The sequence below is a fragment of the Eublepharis macularius genome, chromosome 4 (assembly GCF_028583425.1).
Source record: "Eublepharis macularius isolate TG4126 chromosome 4, MPM_Emac_v1.0, whole genome shotgun sequence".
NCBI lineage: Eukaryota > Metazoa > Chordata > Lepidosauria > Squamata > Eublepharidae > Eublepharis > Eublepharis macularius.
The window spans coordinates 48,783,547-48,809,327 of NC_072793.1; the positions used below are offsets into that span (position 1 = coordinate 48,783,547).

The 25,781-nt window shown below is 43.7% G+C and overlaps 1 protein-coding gene across 1 annotated transcript; it reads left to right on the forward strand.

The window, feature by feature from the left end:
• Positions 1–25,781, forward strand: NACC1 (nucleus accumbens associated 1). The gene is made up of 6 exons (XM_054976182.1): positions 1–89; positions 16,804–17,752; positions 19,275–19,445; positions 23,627–23,732; positions 24,018–24,115; positions 24,513–25,781. Exons 2-6 carry the CDS (start codon positions 16,834–16,836, stop codon positions 24,770–24,772), a joined length of 1,554 nt encoding a protein of 517 aa, XP_054832157.1. The 5' UTR covers positions 1–89; positions 16,804–16,833; the 3' UTR covers positions 24,773–25,781.

Sequence of the window (25,781 nt, forward strand, 5' to 3'; positions counted from 1 at the left end):
CAATGAATGGCTGCTGCTAGTGCTGCTCGGAGGGCCGGGGGAGCAGAGCCCCTCCATTGACCGAGATCCCCCCTCTTCTCTTTGCACAGGTGAGAGCCGGGCCGCCCCCCGCGGAAAACCTTGCCGCCTCGGGCGGCCCCTTCTGCCGCTGCGGCGCCCCCGACCCCCTCCCCCAGCACCGCCCCCTCCCCCATCAGCCTGGGTGTTTAAACTTTCTCCACCCGCCCCCCCCCCCGGCAGCCTCCAAACCTGCCCAACCTTTCCAAGGGGGAGGGGGAGCCGCATCCCCCCAAGAGCGGCGGTTGCCTCTGCCTAGTCCTTGGGGCGGGGGGCGCCTTCTGCCCCCCCCCCGCGCTTGCTACCCCCTTCCCCAATTGCGCCCCTTCCTGAATTCATCCCGAAAGTACCGGCTGCGCTGCGTTCGCGGAGGTGGGCCTGACCTGCGCCGCTTTGCCCCTTGCGCCAGGCCTCCTTGCAGTTGGCGACCTCCCCCCGCAGGGAGTGAGAGGGGGCCACCCCCGCCCCACACACAGAGAGAGGCGAAGCCCTTCGCAAGAGCGCGGCCAGTCCCTGCGGCCCCCTCCCCCCGGCCCGGGCCTGTGTCTGCGCCGGGCGGCCAGGAGGGTGCGGGCTTCAACAGTTCGCAGGCCTGTCCGAATCCCCCGCCCCCCCCCCTCAGGGGCTTTGTCCTCCGTGTCGCCTCGCTTCCCCCGCTCTCAGCCGCCCAGGGGAAGGGCCCAGCGGCGAGCAAGCTCAAGTGGGAAAAGTTTGAGGGGAGCGACTTGGCCTTCCTTTCCAGGCGAAGGCCTGACCGGCCGGTTGGCTTGGAAACCCGGAATTGGACGGCCGGGAGATGCTTGGGCGGGGGAGGGCTCCTCCCAGGCTCCGCTTCTCGTCCCGGGGCGACGGTCGTGCTCCTGGAGGGTGTCCTTTCGGTGCTCAAGTCGGATTAGGACCAAAACAAACACTAGCAGCCTTGAAACCTCAAGGAAACGGAACTTCCTGAAGTTTTAGTTGTGGGTTTTTCGTTGTGTAGGTAGAGGGTGAGAGTTAAAGGGATCCTGCGTTTGAGGAGAGCAGCGGAGTGGGCTCTTAGTTGCTTGGCGGGAGCTCCCCGATCCTTTGCATCTTGGTTAGGAAATTAAGGCTCAGGGGGCTTTCTCTCAAATAAATTGGCATCGGCTTACGGTCTTGGTTTTCAACTTTTTATTCCAGTTGTCCGGGGTTGTTTTGGAGGGAGGGAATTAGGATTATTTTGTTGGTTTATGCTTATGATGAGGGAAGGGAACATCAAGAATTTGCTTCGGGTATGACTTCAGCCTCTTAAAGGTATCTCTATAGACGTTATGCTCTAGGTTCAGAGAACTGAACCTTGTTATTAAATTGTTGCCATAAATCATTTTCTTGTTGAACAAACTCTTGCTGAATTTTTATTTATCCTTTCTAAGTGTCAAGATTACTCTGACATAGGATAGCATTATTGACTTGTAACGTGTGATTTCATAGTAGGGAAAAATGTTTCAAACAATGCTAATCTCTTCGAAAATAGTGGATTCTCATACTTATTACTATTGTACAATAAAATTGGCTTCACGATTAGGAGAATGACAGGTAAATAAGTTTGAACAGGTTGGCCATCTGGCATCCCAAGTGGTTTCCACTCAATGTTGAAGCTAATTGTGAAGTCTTATTGAGAGGGTCCTATGAAAATGGAGGCCCTGCTAATGGGTGGCAGTGCGTATTTACAGCAGAGCTCTGCTCCAACGAACACCTTATTGGTAGTTGCAGCTGTGTGTTAGTGAACAGTGTTATGTAGAGCAAGGTTATATTGAGAGGCCACAGTGAAAACCAGAAGTCTGTTAGTAATTATTTCTGCCAAAATAGAATCTCTTCCCCAAAGAGCATGTGCATATTTATTCAGAACTATGTCCTACTACAATTAATGGGACTTGAAGTAGGGGTATGTAGGACTGCAATTTTGGTGCAGTGTCCTGAAATACTAATACTTCAGTGGTGGGTAGTTTCCTAGAGTATAAGAATCAAGGCAATCTCATGCCATGTCAAAAATAAAATTCATTTCATTTGAATATAAGCTGATCAGGTTACATATTTTCTTAAAAAGAAAAAAGGTACTGTAGTTTATAGCTGTATAATTCACAGTACTATGACTGTTTGCATAGAGTCAAACCATTTGTCCTCTTTGAGTTTAACATATATTTGCTGTGACTGAAGCTGTTTTGATTTAGGCAAATAGAAATTTGATAACTGGTTCAGTTCCCGTACATGTGGGAACATTTATTTGTCATTCACATTATAATGTTATACAACATATCTGATACAATGCATAATACTGATATATCCTGCTTTTAATAGTATGGATAAACAGAGAACTTTACAGGAAGTAAGAATGCAGTGGGAAAGCTTTGTAGGTACAGCAATATGTTGATCTTGATTATTTCCTCTTATGGAAGTTAACATTCCATTCACTTGCTTATTTCCATGGCACTCAGCCTCCTTATTCTATGGTCCATTTTTCTTCTCTCATGGAGTCACACACATCAGACCCAGGACACTGGGAGGTTGTTGGACTCTGCACTGCCTAGGATTCTGCAGACCTAACCACCATAGAAACAGCTTGTCTGGGAACCTCGCTGTTTAATAAACAACCATGTATATATATGTTGACTGCCAGGTCAAAGGTTTAAAAGAATGGGTTTTGACAACAATTTTAGATGCTAAAGAGACTGGCTGAGCATTGCAGCACGGAGGAAGCATTTACAAAAGCTACCATATTTACCCAAAAGGAAGATAACCCCTCAAAAATGTTATGCACAAAAAGTTTTTTATTACTGGACATAACTGTAACTTGTATGCAAAGTTAAGATGACCCACCACTTTTTGTTTTCTGATGCTATTCCTGGATGAAAAAAACTAGGCTTACATTTGAGTAAATAGAGTATCTCTTTCCTCCACCATGCTGTTTATCTTTGCTCTGCCCTTCGCAACTATTGAACCATTCCTACCTCCTGATTTTCAAGTCTTCAAAGAAGATAAAGCCAAAATGTATCAAAATTGTTCCAGATACTGTTTTTTATGTCTTCAGGCTTGAGATTTTGACTGTATCATCATTCGCTTTTTATAGTTAAAACTTTATTCTGAATTGCGGGGAGAGGTTGTGTGCTATGTTCAAGTTACAAAAGGACTGCAAAATATTCAGAACAGAAAAGGTTTGATAGGGTAGTTAGTCTAATTTCCTGGTTCTGTAGAAATGCGGTGCTCTCTAAAATAGCAGGCATTCTTTTTTATAGGCTCTTGAGATGTGATACTCTGGTGAAGTTGCATCCGTGTCTGAATCCCAGACCTTTGTTCTTGTCACTGGATGCAGGGCCAAATGCTGGCAGAGAGAACTTGATGCAAACCCTATGTAATAATTATGCAGATGTTAACAAAATAAACTGTAAACATCTGCACTTTAAATACTGCATGTACAGTTCTGGCCGCCTACATCTTAACATTACAGAACTTGAAAAATATACAGAGGAGGACAGGGAATGGAATGCCTTTCCTATGAGGAGGAGCTATCAAGATAAGCAACACCTAGGTGAGTTTATGAGTCATTTGCAAAATCATGAATAAATTAGCAGAACTTTTTGCCTCTTCACATATTTGTCTAACTAGTGGGCTTCTTGATTATATTAATACATTTCTAGTTTAAACAAAATATTTTTTGTCACACTGTTCTGTTGATCTGTGATACTGTCTGTTACTGAAAGCAGAACTATCAACACTGTATATAAATAAGTTCCAGGGAGAGCCGGAGCAATTTATGAGTGATAGGAATATGAATAGGTGTTGACTAAGACAGTTGGAGCAGTGTGTCTCTCTGTCTAAAGTGCTCCTTATCCTAAAGTTACCAGAGGCTTAGAAGAAGACAAAAGGAAATGTAGTTGTTTGTTAGTAACTTGATTGATTCTTGTTTCCTTAGCAGATATGGACCATGCCAGAGAGTCAAGTGTACTTTTGCCCTAGCCTAGACCCTGAGAAGATTTTCAGTGTGATAGAAAGATATGCAGTAATGATCTAGTGCTGTTTAAAGTACAAGGAAATAGCATGAAGGTAAAGCAGGGGACATGAATGTAATTTTATCCCCTACTGTAAACACAAGACCGGTGGGGGGCGGGGTGTAAATGTGAAGAAAGAGCAGATAGGAAATGTTTGAGATTTCTAAGCGATTTATGCAGTGAAATAAGCACATTCAATATAGTCTGTGATTGTTCATAAGTATTTAAGGCTGCAAGTACCCAGCCATGTTGCAGGTTGTACATATTCAGTAGATGAGTTTGACTCCCTGGAAAAAGATATTCTTATAAATGCAATGAAAAGGCCAATATAGGCAGCTTTGGGTATTATAATATTAGGCCAAGACCTTGGAGGGTTAACTGCCCCCTCTACAGTGTATCAGTAAGAGTGGTTGATAGATTCTCTTCTATGAATTAGTCACCAGGGTCCACTGACTTGGTATTTTCCCTTGTTCTTTGCTTGCCATACAGGTTTGGTTTCTGTTTACCATCCAGGTGCAAAAGGAAGCCACAATCAAAGTTCCAACCCTTATTCATTCCTGTTGATCTTGCTGGGAGGAAGGGAAGACAGATGAATTAAGGGTTCTTGTGCCTGTTAAACAATGGGATAGCAAGTTAACTGTGTGTTCAAAAATCTTATATTCTGTTTAAATGGAAAGCCTCAGTCTGTTGCTGTGAAAGACTTGGGATTTACTCATGGAAAGAAACACAGAACAGGAAGCCAGGAGATATTAACAACTGCTTGGTTCTGTCTCCCAGCTATGGGTGTAGCCAACACTGGGGGGAGGGGGGAAGGCTGTAAATCTTGTAGCCACCACCCTGCACTTATACTCTTTAACAACTTAACACCTTTTGTGTGTTTGTTCTCTGTTAGTAACAAGGAAATGAATAGGAACTTTTAAAATAGTCACTTCTGAGCCTGGGAGAGCTGACACAGATCCTTCTGGGCTCTGCTAAGATCATTGGCACTGTATTACTGGAGCACAAAATGTTTTCTGGCTAGCACTGGTGAGTTTGATTTACATGAGGAACAACCAGCCTGTATTTCAGAATGACTGTGATTCTCACTTCAGCAATGCAAAGAAAGGGCCTCAGGAACCTGGGAGTACAGCACAAAGTTGTTTTTTAAAACAAGAAACATTCATTTTTAGTCATGAGAAGACACCATTTGCTGTATCCTCTAGTTTTTGCTTCTATTGTCTCCATATCCCACCATTCTCAAATGAAAGTGTTCCACTGGACTCAGTGCACCTTAAATCAAAGTGAAGTAAGCTTAAGATCAGGATGACAAGAATAAATAATAACAGTAAAGTGCTCTCAAGTTTCAACCAACATTTGGTGATCTGTCCTGGGGTTTCCAGGTAAGAGATGAGCAGAGTTGCCATTGCCTTCCTCTGCATAGCAACCCTAGACTTCTTTGGAGGTCTTCCATCCAAATACTAACAATGGCCAACCCTGTATAGCTTCCAGACGAGTTCAGGTTTTCCAGGGTGCTATGTTCTCAAGAACAAATGTGGTATATCAGACCACAAAGTCACTTGTACCAGTATTCTGTCTTCAACAGAGGCTAGTGAGGTGTCTTTGCAATACTCACATGTAGGGCATTATGAAGATAAGCATCAGAAGCTGGCCAGCCTTCATGTCCAGTGACTAGAGAGGAACTATCTCTGAACATGGAGGCTCCGTTTTCATAGTTTACATCTGTTCAATTCCTTTTGGGAAATAACTTGTCAGACTTGCCACTCTAGCTGTCTTGTGACTCCGGTGGAGGCTAGTCACATTGTGGGCTATATAACCAGTTGGTATCTATCTGTAAGGCTGAGTTTCTAGTTATAATCCTAATGAAGGGCCCAACCCTCGGATATCTTTCACAACACGCAGCCCCAAAGGAGTAAAGAATTTGGTGTCATTAGTAACTGTTCATCAACACCAAGTACTGAGCAATTATTGTGACTCCAAATTCCTTACTTCATCGAGGCTGTGGTCTTTTAATTCTGTGATCCTTAACGTTGTGTGTGCCCGCTAACAAATTGTGGGTAGTTGCTGTGTGAGGGGAGACAGGCTCCTGCTTATGTTCATGGGGGTAGTGTCAAGGATTGACGCAGTATTTCTGGGGTTTTTTTGTATGTTCTTAAATAACATTATTGGCCTGTAGCAATCTGCTCTGTAACTTTAACTTTGGCCTGCCTCTAGGACTGGAATGGATACTGTTAGTTGAGGTATCTGTAATTCGGTTTTTGTGGTGGGCATGCCTATACGAAAGAGAATGTTTGGAAGACAAACATCTTAGAATACGTGGTTTATTTACATGTGGCAAAAATGACCATACTTATGAGAGAACCAGGAGGCGGAGCATCATCTTCACGCTCTTAGTGTTGTTAGAAAATGGGGCATTTTCAGTGTGCTTGCCCACTGTAAAATATGGGCTGGTTATTTAGGCAGAGTGTTGCCTCATTTTCATCCCATGTGAACATAAAAGCTGTTCCGGCACACTCATTTCCACAGGATTATGTTTTTGGATTGAGATAGTTTCCAAAGCATGGATGGGAACTAGCAACTACCAGGCTTCAAAACTGAAGAAGAGTTGTGTGTTCCCTTGAGGATCATATGATCATTCCTTAGGCGGGAAACTGCTTTGCTGTCATAGCACAAACTAAAGAAATATCCTAGAGGGGAACTAGAACACAAAATCCCTGCAGCCTTCTCTTAAATCAGTTCAGGCTGGTATGTCATTAGTTTTTGTCCCAAACTCTTTGCTCTGTAGATAGCAAGCTCATTACTGAATTTTATCCTTAATTTCTCCATTTGTAGCCCTAAGATTGAGAAGTCCACTCATGTCATTCAAGCAGCAAGTAAGAGCAGGACAACTGCTTTGTGCAGACATAGAAAACCAGTGTCTGGTCTTTGAACATGATTTAAATTTTATTTTTTACCCGCTCTGATTAAATTCTCCAGGCAACTTCCTGTTCTTGAACTTTCGGCGACTTTAACTGTGCCCCTGTCCTCTTAATCTCTCTCTCAAAACCCCCATAAGGAGTAAATAGAACAGGTTTCTTCATAACAGACACACTTTCTTGATCATTAGAAGTAAAATCTTGTTCAGACTTAGGATGGCATTCCTGCAGACTGTCTTAATACCTGAGCAGCACCTGATGTCCTGACCATATGGGGAGAACAACAAACAGGCAGTGATCCCTCAGCTTTTGTTCCTAGGTTTGTTCTTCCTGAAATGCATAAATCCTCCCTGGTCTACTGGTTCCATTCCACCTTCCTTTCTGAAGAAATAGGGTGGTATCATATGTCTGAGCCAGGTGGCCAGCACATAAAAGAGCAGAGGCTTCCTGAGTGACACTAGAACAATGAGGTACAGAGATGGATTTTCTTACACTGAAGGAATCTATTCTAGGATGAGCTGTGAGTTGACAGCTGTTGGATGAGCCCTTTCATTATCACAAGTTTGTGAACTTTAACCTTCCTCTCCTGGAGAAAAAATAGTGACGTGTTCTATCTTTCCAGTACTATAGATGGTACCACTTGATGCAGAAACTGCAAGAAGAGCAAATAGTAAATGAAGGATGAAAGTTCAGGTGGAGACAGTGGGTGCTCTAGCAGCATCTGATGTTCTAGAATTTTCGGGTCTAAGCAATGTGGACCCAGTTATCACTCAGATGTGAGATCATGGGGAACCACATTTATGGCGAAACTGGCAAGTTTGAGGGGAATGATTTTTAGACCATTCTCTAGGGGTGCCAGGTCAAAAGTAAGGGATACCCTCACACTTTAATGCCTGAATAATGAGGACCATCCATTATGAGTTGTGAACTGAGACCTGGAGTTTTTTTTTTTAAAGTTCTTTAAAGTCAGATAACTTCCACCAGCTTCACCCTCCTCCACCATTTTCACATAAGATGTATATTTGGTGTGAAGGCAGGTGTAACTACTCCAGTACAGTATTATGGCTATTTGGTTTTATTTAACTGTTGACTAAATCACAGAATGTTCAGCAAGAAAGCGACGCTGTCTCTATTAATAATCATACAGTCTTATTCTAAAAAACAATGTATTTCCAGTTTTTGTCAGATAAATGAAGGTGATGGGATGGGGGAAGCTATGCATGCATTCAGCATGGAACTCTGTGATCTGGAGCAGTTCCCCATGGGGGAGAGCTCTTGTTTCTGTTAGGGCATTTCTAGAAACTGCAAATGCTGCTGCTGTTGTAATTTTGTTGATAAGAAGCCAGCACTAAGCTGTTACTGTATATCATTTGGAAATAAAAGATCTAGACAAGTTAGACTTCCATTTAATGCTCAACTGGTGATCTGATACAAAGAGGGCTTAAGGCTTCAAACTGGCAGCACATAACTTGTCCTAGATCACTAACAGTCTGGGTTAAGGGGCAGGTTTCTAGGTCATAGGCCTTAATGACTGGGCTTCTCGAGACAGTAATATATGTAACAAACTGGGGACGCACAGGTCCTTGTGGGGGATATCACACATTCTCCCTTGCTTTTTCCTCTCTTTTTTCTGAAAGTCCCCATATCCCTGGGTCAGATTGGCTATTAAGGCCATCAGGGAAAATCCCACTGCGCTGATGGCCTAGGGTACCACTACTTCCTGCTATGGCCACTCCACCTCCAAGTGAGCTGTCACTGTGGCAAACTGATGGCCCTGGTTCCATACCTAGCTGACAAGCCAGTGTGATCAAGTCATCTACCCCAGCTCCATGTGGGGCAGGCCAGCTGCTGCCAAGAGCGAGCCAACTGCATGGGCCAAGTGTGAGGGGCAGCAGGTTTGCTCAGAGCAGCGGCTCACCTGCCCTGCACAGGGGTGGAGCAGATGCTTGCTTGTGGTGAGAGCTGTCTTTTGTTCCTTTTCCCCCTTTCCATTTGGGGAGAGAGGACTAGGGGACAGACAAGTAGGCAGGGCCATTTTTTGCTTCCCAGTCTGCTCCTGCCAAGACTCTCCCATTTTCCTGCTTTTTTCTATTCTTTCCACCAACCAGCCAACCTACCTTTCTCTTCCCCCTTGTCCTCAGCTGTCCCTCCTTTTCTCCCCCTGGCAGCCTATGTCTGGAAAAATGGCCCAGTTGAATGGTTTGGCTGCTGTTGAACAGTAGCAAGTAGCCAGGCCTAGGTGTGGTAGCAAGTCTCCAGGTGGTTGTCCAGCTTGGCCAAAATGAGTCTTCCCCTCAAAGCTAAAACGGCCCTTTAAAAGGATGCTGGACCCTCCCTCTGCCTTTCACTGATAGAAACCAGGGTTTCAACTGGCAATACTGTTGTAGTTACCTTGCAATGGCCACAGAGGACCTTTCTGAAAGCTTCATGTGCTGCTTCTATCATTTGGGGGGGGGGGGTTAACCCCCGAGTGTGTGAGTTTGTATTTTTAGATTTCAGATTCTCTTTTTTGCAAACCTGGGGATTTTCTCATGTTTACAGAAAAAGCTATCGTCTGTTCATGGCTCCAATCTCCATATTTAAGTATCCATAGATGGGGCAATGTTGATAGTTAAATATATTGATAATTAAATAGGTCTTTGACACAGCAATGCTCTGGACAAGATAGGTGAGAAGAGCCAGATCTTAGCAGTGCTCCACCAACATGCACAGGTTTCTCTAATTTTCCCTCCCCAGTTTATGCACACATTATTACTCTCAAGCTGGTCCTAATTATCATCTAATAGTTTGTCCTGTCTCCCACAAGGGCTCTGTCAGAGAGCAGCAACTGAATTGTAATACAAATACTGAAGTACTTAGATTTTCAGCACAATGAGATGTGGTTTTTCAACTTAATACTGCTAAGTGTGCAGGAAAGGAGGGATTCCTGGGCCTTCTCTGCATGTCTTAGAAAGTAGATCTAACATGTTGGAGGATCAAGTAACAATCTTTACTGGTTTGAGGCAAAGTCCTTGTCATGGAGCAAGAGGTTGTGTCGGAGCCTGGCATCCATTCCTGGGAGCCCTCCAGCCCCACAAACACACACCTTTCCCTCCTGCCCCCTTCAGCCTTGGAGCAAACAAGGGCCTTATACTGGCTGCCACCACTCTGGTTTGGGAGTTCAACTAAGGAGGGCCCAGAGTGTACCCCTCCTCCACCCTTCCAAGCAGCGCCTCTCTATTGGGGAGGGCATTGCCAGGTGACTGGTTGAGCTAGAGATATGCGAACTCTGGCAGAGTAAAACAAATTCTTTTATTTGCAAGACCATCAGACAAGAGGGGAGAGAACACTTGTAAGCAACAAGTTTAATAGTGGATACTCTTCAGTATGCTGGGAAAAATAAATACATAAAAAAGCCAGCAAGAAAACAATAAAGCTTCCTAACACGACTAAATGACTGGTCCATACAATACCTGGGGCCCTTCTTGGGTCCAGCCCACCCTCCCTGAGTGAGGGATCTTCTAGTAGTGACCTCTCTGCCACGCAGCTCCTGGGAAAACAAATTTTCTCTTTGGGGGCAAGGGGGGCTTATATTAGTTCTCCTGTGGCTCAGCCTTTTTGGTAGTGATTGGCTTTTCTTTCCCTTCCAATTTTCCTTAGTTTAATTCTAAAGCTGGTGAGGATTTTGGGAAATGTTGGCCCGCAGGGGAATTGGCTATCAGGCCTACTGGACATTTATTCTAAGCCTCAGGCTTTCTTGAGACCTACAGGCCCAGGATCACGTCAGACCACTTTCCTGTTTTACTGTTCGCTAACATATTCCTCCAGTATAAAGTGATAACTATGATGTTACCTAGAAAATTGTGATGGACAGTACTCAGAATGGATGGACCTTCGTATTGAACAATAAAAAATAGACCTCAAGAATGTTATGCATATGTCAACATTAAAAGCAAATGGAAGCTTATCACCTGAATGGAGACAATTTTGCAGGTATAACTGTCGTTTTCCCCACATGATTACCACTGTGTTGGTCCTCACAGTGTTCATTCAGACACTGTTTGCTCTTTTGGGTCTTGTGATAATAGTGTGAAAAATGCAGTCTCAGATCTTTGCCAAGATCCCCAAGCTGTGAGCAAGAGCTGTTGGGAACAGTGCAGTACAAAGGAACTACAGTTTTTACTGTAGCAGGTCACCTAATGCCAAGTTTTGAAATCACTTCTATATAGGAGTAGACTGTGTATTCAGTTTTAATTTCTTGTCACCCTCATGCATAGCTTCTAAAAAAATGTCTTATGCTGCAGAAGTTCATATTTTTGTCATGACTCCATTGGGAGGGCTTGATAGCTTCTACATTCCAACCTTTTTGACAGTCTGGCATTGTATGATAGTATTACAAAAATGATAATATGTGCAAATCATGGTGTCTGTCTTGAAAAACTACATTTGCCTATTTACTACAAACAGATTTGTTATAACGATATGGGGTTTTATGAGATGTTTAATTTTAAAGATCATTTTAAAAATCCACTGCATAAAAATCAGGTGCAAAAGTTAATGTCACTGTGGTATTCATACATTCACTGTGGTTGTTATGATAGACAAATTTGCAACTGTTGATCGAGTGGAATTTTAATTAAAACTCAGTGCATTTTTTTGTCTCAGAGTACATCTGTTTTCTTGGTAATGTTACTACTAACCCAAAAGTATTCTTAGAATGCCATATTTGTAATTTATCTACTCTTAAGACTTGATGCAGTGCCTGCCTGTGCTTAAGTGTGCACAGGTCACTAAGAAGTTTGTGCACACAATCCACATCTAATTCCTTGCCTTGCAGAAACATAAAAGATGAGCTTTATATATATGTTTCATTACCCTTTGTGTCTCACTTTGCTGCCTGTGCATATACCTGTTTATGCTTGTAGGCAATGGGATGAGGAAGGGAGCATCAGGATGCTCTGTGGACACTGTGTCCCGACTACAAGTAAATCCTGCTTTTAATTTTAATTGGGGAACACTTGCTGTTATTCTGGTCACTAAACCTTGCACTGCTCTAGTTTCTACTGCAATGAATAAGAACTTTGACAGAGGGTTTTATATTTTCAAGAAATAGTTCAGGCCTCAGTAACTGGAAATTGACTACAATCCAGTTGTTAATGACTGGCAGTGCAACCCTGAACAGAGTTATATCCTTTTAAGCCCATTAGCTTCAATGGATTTAGAAGAATGTATCTTTGCTTGGGAGGACCATGTTAGTCCAGTTGAAAGCATGGAAATTAAATTAGTCCCTGGCTTCAGTGGGACTTAATCCTGACTGACTTTACCTGAAGCAGGGCCATTGTGGGAGATAGGGTTGCAAATCTGCAACAGAATTAATAACATTCTCTCTTAAAGTTGTGATTTCTTTTAAATTGGGGGAAGGGCGCACATCTAATCTCCCATGATGGTTTTATAAATGCTTCTGTAAATTCAGGTGACACAAGTTTGGTACTTTATGGTTGTCACCAAATCAAAATGGGAAAGGTTTTTTTAAAAAATTCAGATTTTTTTTTAATCTTCCCTCCCCCACCCAGATGGCATCATAATTACACACATTTTGAAGTGGTATTGCTTTTGAAAAGATCTTCAGTTTGCTGATGTTTATATTGTTTTTAAGTGCCTTTGTGTTTAGATCTTTGTGATGACTTATGTTCGAGTCCAATAGCACCTTAAAGACCAACAAGAGTCTCCAGGGTATGATTTGCAATAATGACTTGCAATTTTCCAAACACTGCAGGTTCTTCAAAAATTGCTAACATTTAAAGAAATTTTATTTCTTAATTGGTTGTAACTGAAATGTGGGCCAGAGGTTCTGCAAACAGTAATGACTTGGCAGAACTCTGTCAACATAGGAGGTAGCATTGTTCTTCTCTAGCCGTCTCCAAATGGCACTTTATCACAGCCAGCCCTTTGCGGACCTGAGAATTTTAAACAGCGGTTCCAGTGCTGCATATTCAGAGTCTATCATGTGCACACGCTCTCTCTCCAGCCTCTCTTTGTCAAAATAGCCTCACATAGCCATACTTCCTCCTCGGTGTGTTTTGTGACATATATTTTCTCTCTCTCATATATTTTAAAGCTAACTGTTGAAAACTGAGATTTCTGGCCAGGCATAATACTTCTGCCTCATTAGTGAAAACTGTGTACATTCATTTTTAGTATTTAACATTCAACTCGGCACTAACTTGCCCCCATAGCTGGCAAGTGTGAAGGAATAAAAAGCACATGACTGTTTTGTCCGTTTTTAGCAAATGCTCTCATTTAAATTCATAGTGTTCTTATCTCTAACACACATGCTGTTTTGTCTTAAACAGACAATACCCATGATTCAGAGCCACATGTGGAAAGATCCATAAGCTTGCAGAGTTCTCTCCCTTCTTAGATCTGAGAATAGGAAAACCTCATTTAATTTGTCTTCTAGTTCTGTGCTTGTGGCCTCTTTGCTGCATCCATCTTTTTAAAAAATAGCAAAAGCTTCTGCTTCTGATTAGATGGTATGCATTCTTTCAATATTGAATAAAAAGATTGCCCTCAAGTAATGAAAAACTGTGCTTGAATCTTGGCCTTTTCATAATCTTTTGATGTCTGTGTTTGGTAGATGAAGCTTATCAACATCAGGTCATTGGGAAAAGGATAGATCATGCAAAAAGAATGTCATGCCAGTATTCTCCTTTCTGACTGCTAATACAGAGAAGTACAAATAAAATATACCATATACAAAAGGGCTCATGTGTCAGTGAGTGAATAACATTGCTGCTCTAGAGTGAACAGGCAGGGTTTTTTAACCCAGCACATACATTTCTCTCTCTCTCTCTCTCTCTCTCTGTATATATAAAGAACACACATATAACATAATACCAGGCTATCTATCAGCAGCTCCCTTAACTCAGATAAGCTGATGTTACTTCCTTGAAAACATGCACACACATCTTCTTGCTTCTTTGAGGTTCTTGAGTTGGCCTGTCCGTTTATGTTACTTTGAAAGGAACAAGTCCTTGATAGGGGCAAGTCAAATGTACATTTGTGAACAGAATACTGGTTGGCTCAAAATCATGTGTTATTTCTGGAGCCATCTTGAGTCAATTTTATTGAATGTATTATCTCTTTGCAGGCAAATCTGGCATGGCTAACTTTACTTAATTCTGCTGTCTGTGTATGGAAGATGATGTTAGCTGATTTCATAGGGGAGTTTGATGTTGGAAAAAGAAGAACTAAATTATCTTTGCGTTGTTTCAAGACCAGTGTATCTCTTTTGTCATGAATTCTCAGTGACAAGGAGACATGCCAGCCTTCATGGCTGAAACTGAAACTCTTGATTATTTGCCCTCCTATAGCATCCTTAATCCCAAAATTATTTTTTAAATTGTCTTGTTTTGGATTTCTGTATGCATGTCCCATAATCAAATTTGTGCGCTTTTCTTTGGTTGTTTAGAAGTTGTGGCATACAGTTATCTGTGATATGTACTAATCTACTATTCATGCTGAACATGGAAAGTCCTGTGCCCCTGGTTCAAGAAGTTGAATTAAAATGGACTTCTGGTTTCCCTTCATCTTGATGAATCTGTGATGCAGAATATTTCAAAAGTACTATTTTAAGCTTAAATTTGCAAAATGGCTGGAATTGTCTGCCAAGAATTTCCGCTGCAGTTTTCTTGTACAGTTTTGATTGGTCTTTCCCCCAAAACATAAAGCAAACATTTTGGGCCATTTTCAAAGGAAAACATTGATAGGTTCAAAGCTGTAGAGATGTTCACTGTTCGAAAATTGTAACAACTATACTGAAAAAGCTGAGTGATAAAGCAGACCTTGTCTATGACAAGAATCAGGCATTTGCTCTCTCTCTCTCTCTCTCTCTCTCTCTCTCTCCCTCCAGGCCAGGTAAGAAACGTGAACTAGTACAGACAACCTACATACCACATGGTTGCTTGGTTATCTGAATTGCTAAAAATGTGATGTCGCATTTTTTCTGCCATGTGTACTCGTGTGGTAAAACTTGGGGTCTCTGCTAAGTGGTCCCTGCGTAGTTAGTCATCTGTTGCATAATATGCGACTGGTGACATTGAGAGGGAAAATATTCCCCTGACCTGTATCATATGATTTCTTTTAAGGAATAATTTGTGTTCCCTGCTTTTTATTCATGGCTTTTCAAATTTCAGAACACTAAGCAGTGCTTATATTCATTTGAAGATTTAAATAACAATTTACATGCAGTATTTCATTTTTATTTTTCATTTCATAAGTAAATAAATTTTCCAACATTTCACATGGTCATCCATATTTACTCCCTCAATAAACTAACTTGTCTTCCACCCTAATTTAACATGTGGCACTTTTTCTCTTTCTCCCTCCATTCTTGCCTTAATTTTTAAAGTATTATTTTCTAGTAAATTTTTCTAGTAAAAAAGTATACAGAGTGGTATACATATGCAGTATAGTAATTGCAACTGTTTATATAGCTATTCCATAAATACGGACTTTACAGTAGAGTTTTTTTTTTCTTTCAGCTGTGTTGAATTTCAAGACCTCACACTTGTATTTGCAAAAGCGATTTCACAAGTACCCTTCTCTGATCCCACTGACTCCTCTCAGTGTTTTATATGTGGGCTATTTATAGTTGTAACTTTTTGTATAGCTAGGAATGAACCGTCTGCAGCTCTTGTGGGTCGAAGTGTGTGTATATCCCCCATGTTATGAATGAGGCCAGAAAGAAGATGCAGGACAGTCCGATTCTCAATGCAATAGTACTGTATGATAATTACTATATAGTTGAACTTTAACTGGGCTGGGGGTCTTAGCCTTAATGGTTAAGCTAGCCCTGATATAGATTGACATTTACTGTCCTAAAAATGAATATCCAAACTGGCTACTAAAATCTGGGGAAAGGCTGTAATATGCCAATAAATCCACAATTTCTTTAAAAACTACATGTTCATTTCGAGCCTACAATTTAGCTAAGCATGGAGCTTTCATATGACTATGGTTCTTGTAGTAGAAGGCCCATTACTTATCTGAGCAATGGAGGTGGGATCTAGTGTACAAAAGAGATGATTAGATGGACCACATGGATTGGATGTAGCAATTTGTCAGTGGAAGGTGCTGATGGTCATGGATCTTTGATGCTTTTTTCTCCCATGATGATCTCCACAGTCACAGGACCCATCAAGTAATAGCCATGCAGGTTGTGTGGAGGGGAAGGGAAAGAAATCACTTCCTCTTCCATCAGTGGAGTTCCACAAACATGAGTAAGGCTGGAGACTCAAGCCACTGAGAACATTGAACTTTTCAATAGTTTGTTATCATGAATGTTAAAGCAGATTAATTGTGGACAAAATTAGTCACACAAAAACAAATATATCATTGAAAATTTATGTATGTATTTACAAAATTTATATCCCATCTTTGTATACAATCAGGGCACGTGTATCTACAGGAATTATTATTATTTGATGCTGTAGATTGTTTTAAATAAATATCTACATATTTTGAGTGCTTTTCACCTTATTGCAAAAAGCATTTCACTTCCAAAAGAGAAAATACTTTATTGATTTTTTTCCTGTGCTGCCCAGCATTTTTTTCCATTCGAAATTTTTTGTTAAGACTTTGGAAAAATCTGGGTAAAACCCAGATATTTTTCTGATGTATTTTTCATTTTTTCCAAAGCTTTCACATTTCTACCTACCAGGTAGAAAAAGAAAATTGCTAACCATCTTCCCCCTCCTCCCCTTGGTTATTCCTTCTGTCTTTTGACTCTGTATGTATCCTTCCATATTGGTCCTGTATATATCCTCTCTGGCTCCTTATTTACTTTGCAGAAGACTTATCCAAGTGAGGTGAAGGAGAGGATGGCTCAGATTCTCCAAATGGAGATCCCTAACTTCGGTAACAGCATCCTGGAGTGCCTGAATGAGCAGCGGTTGCAAGGTCTGTACTGTGATGTCTCCGTGGTGGTGAAAGGCCATGCTTTCAAGGCACACCGGGCTGTGTTGGCTGCTAGTAGCTGCTACTTCCGGGACCTTTTCAACAACAGCAAGAGTACAGTGGTTGAGCTTCCTGCTGCTGTGCAGCCACAGTCCTTCCAGCAGATCCTCAGCTTCTGCTACACTGGCCGTCTCAGCATGAATGTGGGTGACCAGTTCCTGCTAATGTACACAGCAGGGTTCCTGCAGATTCAGGAGATTATGGAGAAGGGGACTGAGTTCTTCCTGAAGGTCAGCTCACCCAGTTGTGACTCCCAAGGCTTGCACACTGAGGAGGCACCTTCGTCTGAGCCACAGAGCCCTGTGGCACAGACATCCACCTGGCCCTCCGGCAACACACCCCTGCCCCTGGTCTCTCGCGTAAAGACAGAACAGCAAGAGTCGGACTCTGTCCAGTGCACATTTGTGGTTAAGCGGCTCTGGGAAAGCAGCCAGAAAGAAGGGGGAGGTGGCGGTGGCAGTAATGGCAGCCGCAAAATGGCCAAGATCTCCTCCCAGCAAGAGCTGAGTGGGGGTAACCGGCAAGTCCAGCAGCAGTCGCAGCAGCAGCAACAGACCCAGCAGCTATCAGGAGGAAGCGGAGGTGCAAGTGTAGTTAGTGGCCCCAGTACATCAGACCAGACAAGCCCTGGCACCTCCAGTGCCTACACCAGCGACAGTCCCAGCTCCTATCACAATGAAGAAGATGAAGAGGAGGATGCCCCTGAAGAAGGCTCCGATGAGCAGTACCGACAGATCTGCAACATGTACACTATGTACAGCATGATGAATGTAGGACAGACTGGTGAGTAGTGGGTAGGAATTGGTGAAGGCCAATATTCCTGTTCTCTCCTTTTAAAAGAGTGGAATTATTCAAGTTGTCTGCCCAAGTTCTCAGGAACATTTCTTAGCCAGTTCCAAAGAAGGTGGTTATGGGAATTTGGAAGCAATTGTGATAGTTGTAACAAGTGGATTCTGGCTTACGAAAGCTTCTGCCACAATAAATTTGTTAGTCTTTAAGATGCTTCAAGAGTGTTGTTTTGGCTGTAGCAGACTAACACAGTGTAAGTCTTGGACCTTGATCTGGTTAGCCTGCGAGCTTCTTCAGACATTCAAGTAGAAGTATTCGTTTTATGTCCACATCTACCCTGAACACAGGCTGCATGTCTTTTTCACACATATTTGCTATAGGGAGCTGGAGTTGGCCCTGACTCTCTGACATGTTTGCACTATATACATGTGGTATAAGAAATGTATGGCATGCTTGCATGTTAAGGTGTAGAAGTGGATATATGCTAAATATTTCAGCTAGTGTGTCCTTGCTTCCACAGTTACATGTGAAGCAGCCTTGAGAATTAGTGATCATGTCTTTAAAAGTTTCTAATCTGAGCCAAATATTTCAGTAGTCTCATAAAGCAGCACGAATAATCTCTGCACCATCATTCCACCTTGAAGGTGTGACTTGTAGGGAAAGTGAGTGCTCAAGGCTCTAATTTTTTTCTCTAAGAGCAAATGAACAAGGATGATTTGCTGGAAGTTAATTCCATAACTGATTTTCCTGAGATGCCACCATATGACCTTGCATATCTGTGTTGACTGTGCAGCTGTTGTGCGAGCCCCTTAAGCCTTTCCGGTTCTTCTCAATTTTCAAACGCTTAAAACTTCTGCTGAGGTTTAGTTGGCAAAAATGAGCTACTGAAAAGAGCTACAAAAGCCATGAACTCCATGAAGTGACCCTAGGAAAGATACTACTTTCAGCCGTACCCCCTTCCCAGTTTTTAATATGGGGTCATGCTGGTTTACCCTACAAGGTCTTTGAAAAAAAGATTGAGATAATATGCATTAAAGCACTCTTTGTGTTTTTATGATGAACACCAGGCTCAGGCCTCAGATAAGTAAAATGGATGCATAAAGCTGTCAGTCTTTTTGTCACTTGCCAGTATTGCATCTCCATTTATGCAATTGTTTGGGGGTGGGATGTGGTGAAACCTGTCGAGTCAAACAAATCCTTGTCCATGACTGGTTTTCTCCTTAGTGACAGCAATGCAGAGCTCACCTGACACTCGCCTGTTTAATGCTTTTTAAATGGAATGTGAGGTGAGGCATCCTGAGTTCCGTACGTCAGGGAGGCCTGGGAATCTTCATGACTTGGGTCAACATTCCATTTAAGCATGTGAAGTTTTAGTAACAAATTTACAAGCTTTTATAGTATCTTCCAGGCTCGATACCACGACTTTAACCCCCATACTGTGCTTTATTTTTTCATTCGCTGCTTTGCCATTTATCCCTATCCTCTTTTTTGCCCTCTCCCTCTTCTTGCCCAGCAGAAAAAGTAGAAGCTCTGCCAGACCAGGTGGCATCAGAGTCTCGCAACCGGATACGAGTGCGGCAGGACTTGGCTTCGCTGCCTGCTGAACTCATCAACCAGATTGGGAACCGGTGCCATCCCAAGTTGTATGATGAAGGAGACCCTGCTGAGAAGTTGGAACTTGTGACAGGTAGGATCCTATGCCTTATCCCATTAAAGTAAAATGCATGCACAGGTTTCTGCCTAGATAGAGCTAGCAAAAAAAAGTCTGGGTATGTTTTTGACTGGTTGAACTAGGTTTTGTTCATCGGGCTGTGCAATTCGGGTTTGGTATTCCTTTCAAAAACTGAATTTTACTTGATTTGGTAAAATTTGGTCTTACTGAACTCAAAAGGGGATACTGAATCAGATTTGGCATTCTCGAACTCAAGTTTACCAAATTAATTTGGGTTAATTCAGTAAACTTTGCTAGAGCCAGCTGGGCTGTTCCTTTGTTAAGGAACAGCAAAGAGACACCGTTTCCTGCCTTTTTATCAGATGGGAGGGGGGAGAAGGGAGGGGGAATGAGACGGAGGCAAAAGGGAGGGGGAAGGGAGGGAGAGTGAGTGGCCAATCCTTGCAAGAGCTTTCCTTCTCTGACCAATGGCATTTTCTAGAAGGAGAGTGCCTTTTTTAAACCGCCTTGCAAGGAGTTAGATAGGCAGGCTTGCCTGAGAGCAGCCTCCATTTTGTGTGCTCTGACTGCCTGGAGAGATCTGAGACCCTGCCTACTGCTGGCTGTGGACTCTCTCTCTCTTTGGCATCTGGCCTGGGCCTGGGCTGCTTTGGGCTCGACATGAACTCTGACTGGATCCTGCTGCCCAGTGAGTGGATTTCTGCTGCTACCTGCTGAAACTTGCACTTCTGCTGCTGCTTTACTGTACCTACAGGACTTCTGCTGTTGGAGAGTCATTGACTTACTGTTTTTTTTCTGTCTTTGGGGAGAGGGGGTTGACCTGGTGACTGGGAGGGAAAGAATTGGCGGGGAAGGGGGAAAGGGTTTTTTTTTTACTGTGCATTTTAGAAACTTTTTTTTTGCTGTGTGGATGGGATGCTTTGGTTTGGCTTTTACTTATTATAGTTAGTGTTTGATTTACTGTTCTGTAGCGGGGGGTGGTTCTTTGTTTTATCGTGTTGTTGGGATGCTTTCTTTGCTGTTTTATAGTGTCTGCTTATTAGATCCTCTTGTTCTTCTGGGAGGGGTGGTTCTGTATTTTCCCGTTGTGGGTGTTTTGTTGCTGTACATTTTTGCTAGTTCTTTGTATGGTGGTGCTTTCCCCTATTGTTGGGGCTGCTTTTTCTTTATACTAGTTTGGTTGGTTCCTGTTTTCTGTTGGCGTAGAGGTTTGGCTTGGTGTTCACTGTAGATTTTTGTCTGTTCTTCTAGGGGGAGTGGTGTTTGTAGGGGTGCTGCTTGGTTCAGTTTACCTAGTGGTGTTTGGGTGTACTTTGGGTATTCAGAGAGGGTTGTATAAACTTTTTTAAAGTGTTTTTAACATAGGCTAGTTATACTTAATTGGTAGCTTTTAGGGACCAAAGGGAGTTTTCCCCCCCTTTTATAGGCTTGTGTAGGAATTAAGAAAAGTTCAGGTTCTGCTCAAATTCTATAGATAAATAAGCTGCTCATTGGGTACATTTAACTAGGTTTTCCCTGCCCACCTCTGGCTCCCAAGGAGCCAGGCTAGGCACGTTAGCTTTTTGGCGTAGGCTTATCAGTAGATTGGGATTCTGGGCAGGGGTAGCTTGATTCCTGAAGAGGAATTCAGCTGCTTGCTAGTGTAGTGCCACCACATACCCTAAATAGGACCTTTTAAAAAGAGGTGTGTTCATCTCCAGGTTTAAACCCACAAAAAACAAGCATTCAGAGTAGGCAGGTAAAATCATTTTTGGCTAGGTGCTTTGGGTGGGTTGGTAATTTAATGGTTTAGTAAGGTTACTTACTAGTTAAGGTAGGTTCCAAGGGGCAGAAAAAAAGAGTGACAGGAGACCAGAGAGGGGCCCTGGGGGAAAGGCAAAAGATAAAGCTCTCCCCCCACTTGTGCAATGGAGGCTTGCCCCAGCACAGCTGCCATTCACCAGCCTGGCTTCTGGTGAGAGCAAGAAGGTTCACAAGGCCCTCTTTGCTGAGGCAGCTGCAGGAGCACCACCCCCACCACAGGTGCCTAAGGCAGGAGCTGGAACTAGACAAGGGCTTGCTGCTGAGGCTCCCCCTGCTGAGACTCCCCCTCCTCCAGCTGTTGAAACCTAGCAGCAGCAGGAGTCTTTTGGGGTGGGACTGAGGGACATGTCTTTTCTGTACCTCGTGCTCACCTCAGGGACTCTGGTGATATTGGAGGAACTGGTGGAGGAGTGAGCCTTCCCCAATTTCCTCTGAGGCCAGCAACAGGCCTTTCAGCATGAGGCAGGAAGAGAGGATGGTGGAGGAAGAGATTGTGGAAGTGGTGACTCCCGCATATCTACCCCTTCACCTTGAACCATCTTCTTTTGCCCAACCTAAACACAGTGCGTCTGGCCTGAGCACCTCACAGGAAGCATCTCCTGGGATGCCCACAGCTGCAAGGCAGCATGGACCCCCTTTGTCCTCCAACATCTGGGAGCATTTCCAGAAGATTGAGGATCCACGGCATGCACAGTGCCAGCACTGTAGGGCTCAGGTTAGTCAAGGGAAGGATGTGAATAATCTCTCAATGGCCCGCCTGAGGAACCAGATGAAGAAGCACCACCAGGTGATGCTTCTTTGAGAGGAGAGAGATACTAGCACCATTTTGGCTGCCAGTAGGGGGGTATCCTGCAACCATCTCTGGCACTCTTCCCCCCCCCCTCAGGTTTCCTGTAGGGAAGGAATGACAAGCATCTCTGCCAGAGATGTTTGGTGCTCACTAGTGTGCCAAGAGGGGGGATCCAGAAGGCATCTAGGCTCGTCACTTGGAAGATCGTGGAGATGATCACTGTAGACAGGCAGCCTTTTTCCATAGCTGAGGACTTCAGTTTCCAAGGGCTGCTCTAGCTACTCTGCCCTTAGTACATGCCCTCTGCTCACACCATGCTGAGCAGGTCCATGATGCTCACTCTTTATAGGGTTGCCAAGGAGCACGTGAAGGCAGAGTTGTCTTCCGCCACCGGGAGAACTGTCTGCTTCAAGTCAAACATCTGGACCTTCCCCCAGTCACAGCATGCATACCTTTTGTCTGACACGGTGACCCTAGGTCTGGTCATTCCTCTAGTACATACACTTCAGAGTGCTAGGACCTCCTTCATGGACCCAGACAGAGGACATGCAGACCTTGTTCCAGGAGTGCACAGAAGGCTGCAACAGGATACTACATCCCAGATGCAGCCTCTCATTGAGTCATATGTGTTGGCGACCATGTGCAACCCGAGCATCAAGGGCACCTTTGTCAAGCAGGCTGAAAGATGCCCTCTCCTTGTGGGTGCAGCATAAGCTGGCCAAGAGAGGCCTCCTGCAGCAGAGGGGATGCCCCTTCCCATCAGGCTTCCACCATGGCCAGTGCTGGGATGTCCACAGAGATTAAGATACTCTGGCGTGCTCTTGGCCCCTCTGGGAACATGAGGCAGGATTTGGTGGAGGCAGACTGGGCCAAGAAAGAGGCAGTCTGGCTAGGATGCCTCTGGTCATGGCAGCCTTGGTCTATGTGTTTCTGCAGTGGGAGCCGGCTTGGAATTTTCCCCCACAATAGCAACAAATGGAGTGGCTGGGAGCACCTCGTTCAGGGGTCCACAGAACTGGACCTCAGGGTCCAAGATCCCTGGAAGTGCTTGCAAACTGCTACCCCCAACCCCCGGGATAGCCCCCAGATAGTTTCCCTCATAGGGAATAAAAATGACCAAGGGCATGTTCTTTGAGGCGGCATAAAATGCCCCCCCCCCCCCGGAGGTCCAATCTTTATGAAACTTGGAGGGTCATTAGAGTACAATGAGGAGGAGGAGGTTTTAAAAAGTGACCATCCCCCCTAGGCCACTGGGGGGAAAACAAATTGAGTTTCCCATAGGAAACAATGGCCGAATTTTACCAAATTTGCTCTGCAATATTGAAATGAACTAGAGAATGGATTCAGTATTTGGGGAACACCAAAAAAAATTTCCAGTTTGGTAGTACCAAACTGGAATTTGCTACATTTTTCCCACTGTACACACCCCTATTTGTTGGCACAACATAGTTGTGATTTGTCCTGCCACAACTGTTGATTCGCTCTTTCTATGAGCAAGGTAGAGCTGATTATTAGCCTACAAGATGGCGGAATGGTTCCTTGGTCTCTATGCAGTTTTGAAGTATTCTTTCCTCAAAACAGACTGTCTCTCTTTCCTATCCAGGTACCAACGTGTACATCACTCGGGCGCAGCTTATGAATTGTCATGTCAGTGCTGGGACAAGGCACAAAGTGCTTCTCAGACGGCTACTAGCATCCTTCTTTGACCGGTGTGTGGTTTTCCAGTTGTTTGTGGTAATGGGGAGGGGGGAGTTCTGTTTCTCTCCTCCTTGTCCCAGGATGTGTTTCTACTTTAGTCAGTGGAGATGCAGTATGCCAAATTCTTGTCCTAGTTGTAGGAAGGAAGCATATGAGGTTTAATTAGAGCAGGAGCAGGATAGGAGCCAGAACTTCAGCTAGGGAGGGGTGGAGATGGGCAGAATTGACAGTGAGAGGTGTAGTATACAGAGATGTGGTTCAGTAAGTTTTAATTTTTCTTTTTAATCACTTTCTAGGAACACCCTTGCCAACAGCTGTGGCACTGGAATCCGCTCCTCCACTAATGATCCTAGCCGAAAACCCCTCGACAGTAGGGTGCTGCATGCTGTGAAATGTGAGTGTCCTTTGAAGAGGCCTTCCTATTTAGGTGGGTGGGTGTAAGAGTGTATTAATGCTGCCTTCTTGAAGAGTAGGGAGCAGGGCTGAGTATGATCAGGATAGTGGGCAGTACGTCCAGCTCCATCGTATCTGAGCATACAAATCTGTGCTTTCTGCAAAGGAGATAAATTTGGAGCTGTACCTAAAAGTTTTCAAGTAGATCCCTTTCTCACATTTGATGGAGCTGTCTTACACTTGGTCATAGATCATGTATGTTAAGAACACCACTACATATTTGAAAGTCCTGGGGGACTTGGGGACATGGTGGTTTGGGAGTCTAGAGAGGGAAAGAGCTGTGGGGAGTATTTCCAGTCGCAACATTGATAGAGACTTGCATCTTTTCCTTTTGCCAGTTTATTGCCAGAACTTTGCCCCCAACTTCAAGGAGAGTGAAATGAATGCTATTGCTGCTGACATGTGCACAAATGCACGGCGCGTTGTCCGCAAGAGCTGGATCCCCAAACTGAAACTACTGATGGCCGAGGGAGACACCTACACAACCTTCATCAATGACACTGGCAAGATGGAGCCAGACATCATGGGAGTGGAGCACAGCTTTGAGACCGGCAGCCATGATGGCGATGCAGGCGCCTCCACCGAGGGCCTCCAGTAAAGTGTGCCCACTTCTCTTTTACAGTCAATGATTTTTATTTCCTAATTTGAATTTTTGTAGGATCGTTTTCCACCTTTTTCATTTCCTTTCTTTTCCGTTGTTGATTTTTTTTTCTTTCAGCAGAGGGGAAAGAAAGCATTGTGCCGTCTCCTTTTTAAAAAATGAATCTTAAGTAAGGGCGTTGATTCCTCAGGCGCTTCAAGCAGTGCGAGCTCAGAGGGGAGGACATGCTGCCTCACGGGCAGTACTGGCTACTGTTTTGTCCTCCCTCCCTTCTGTTCTCGTCGTGCTGTTGATTTTTTTAGATAAATATTTTAATAGAAATTGTTAAAAACCAAATCCATTTGCAAATGGAGGCCATGATCCAGGGAAGTATTGGCCCAGGCCGCTGCCCCTTTCTTCATCAGATCTGGTTCTCCCAGAAATAGGGCTGAAGCACAGAGACTGATCATCAAGTCTTTCCTCAGGGTCATACCAGAGAAGGGGGGGGGAACTCTTGTGCCACGAACAGACAGGGAAGGAAATGGAAGCCCATGGCTGCTGTCATGTCAACCCCACATTTGTCACTTCTCTGTCCTCCCTTCCCCTTGCTTAGGTATGCACAAGTTTTGACAGTGAGGGGAATTACTCTCCTGCCATTCTCAGTACCCCTTCCTCAGCTTTGCTTTTCTATCATGCCCCCACCCCCCAAAAAACTACGAGGACTAATTCAGTAACCAACATCCTTTGTCTTAGCTATAACACCAGTTTCTTCTAAATTGGTCTCTACTTTGAGGTAGTAAATTTTAACATGGGATGTAAATTTCAATCAGTTGAAATTTCTCTATGTATATAGTGTAGCCTCTGCGGTATCCTACAGTGTTATCATTTCAGGGGCAAACATTGAAAGGCAGGTTTGTATGCCTGCTGTCCTAGTCTGGAAATGTTCCTAGAGCCTGCTGTTTTACTGCTGGTGTCTAAAGAATCTGTTCCTGCTAAGCAGTGGAACAAATAGCAGTTGCCAGCTATT

Coding starts and splice junctions, on each gene's coding strand:
- NACC1 (XM_054976182.1), top strand. CDS start 16,834: ATGGCTCAGATTCTCCAAATGGAGATCCCTAACTTCGGTAACAGCATC. Junction 17,753..19,274: donor GATGAATGTAGGACAGACTG/GTGAGTAGTGGG, acceptor CTTGCCCAGCAG/AAAAAGTAGAAGCTCTGCCA. Junction 23,733..24,017: donor CTAGCATCCTTCTTTGACCG/GTGTGTGGTTTT, acceptor ATCACTTTCTAG/GAACACCCTTGCCAACAGCT.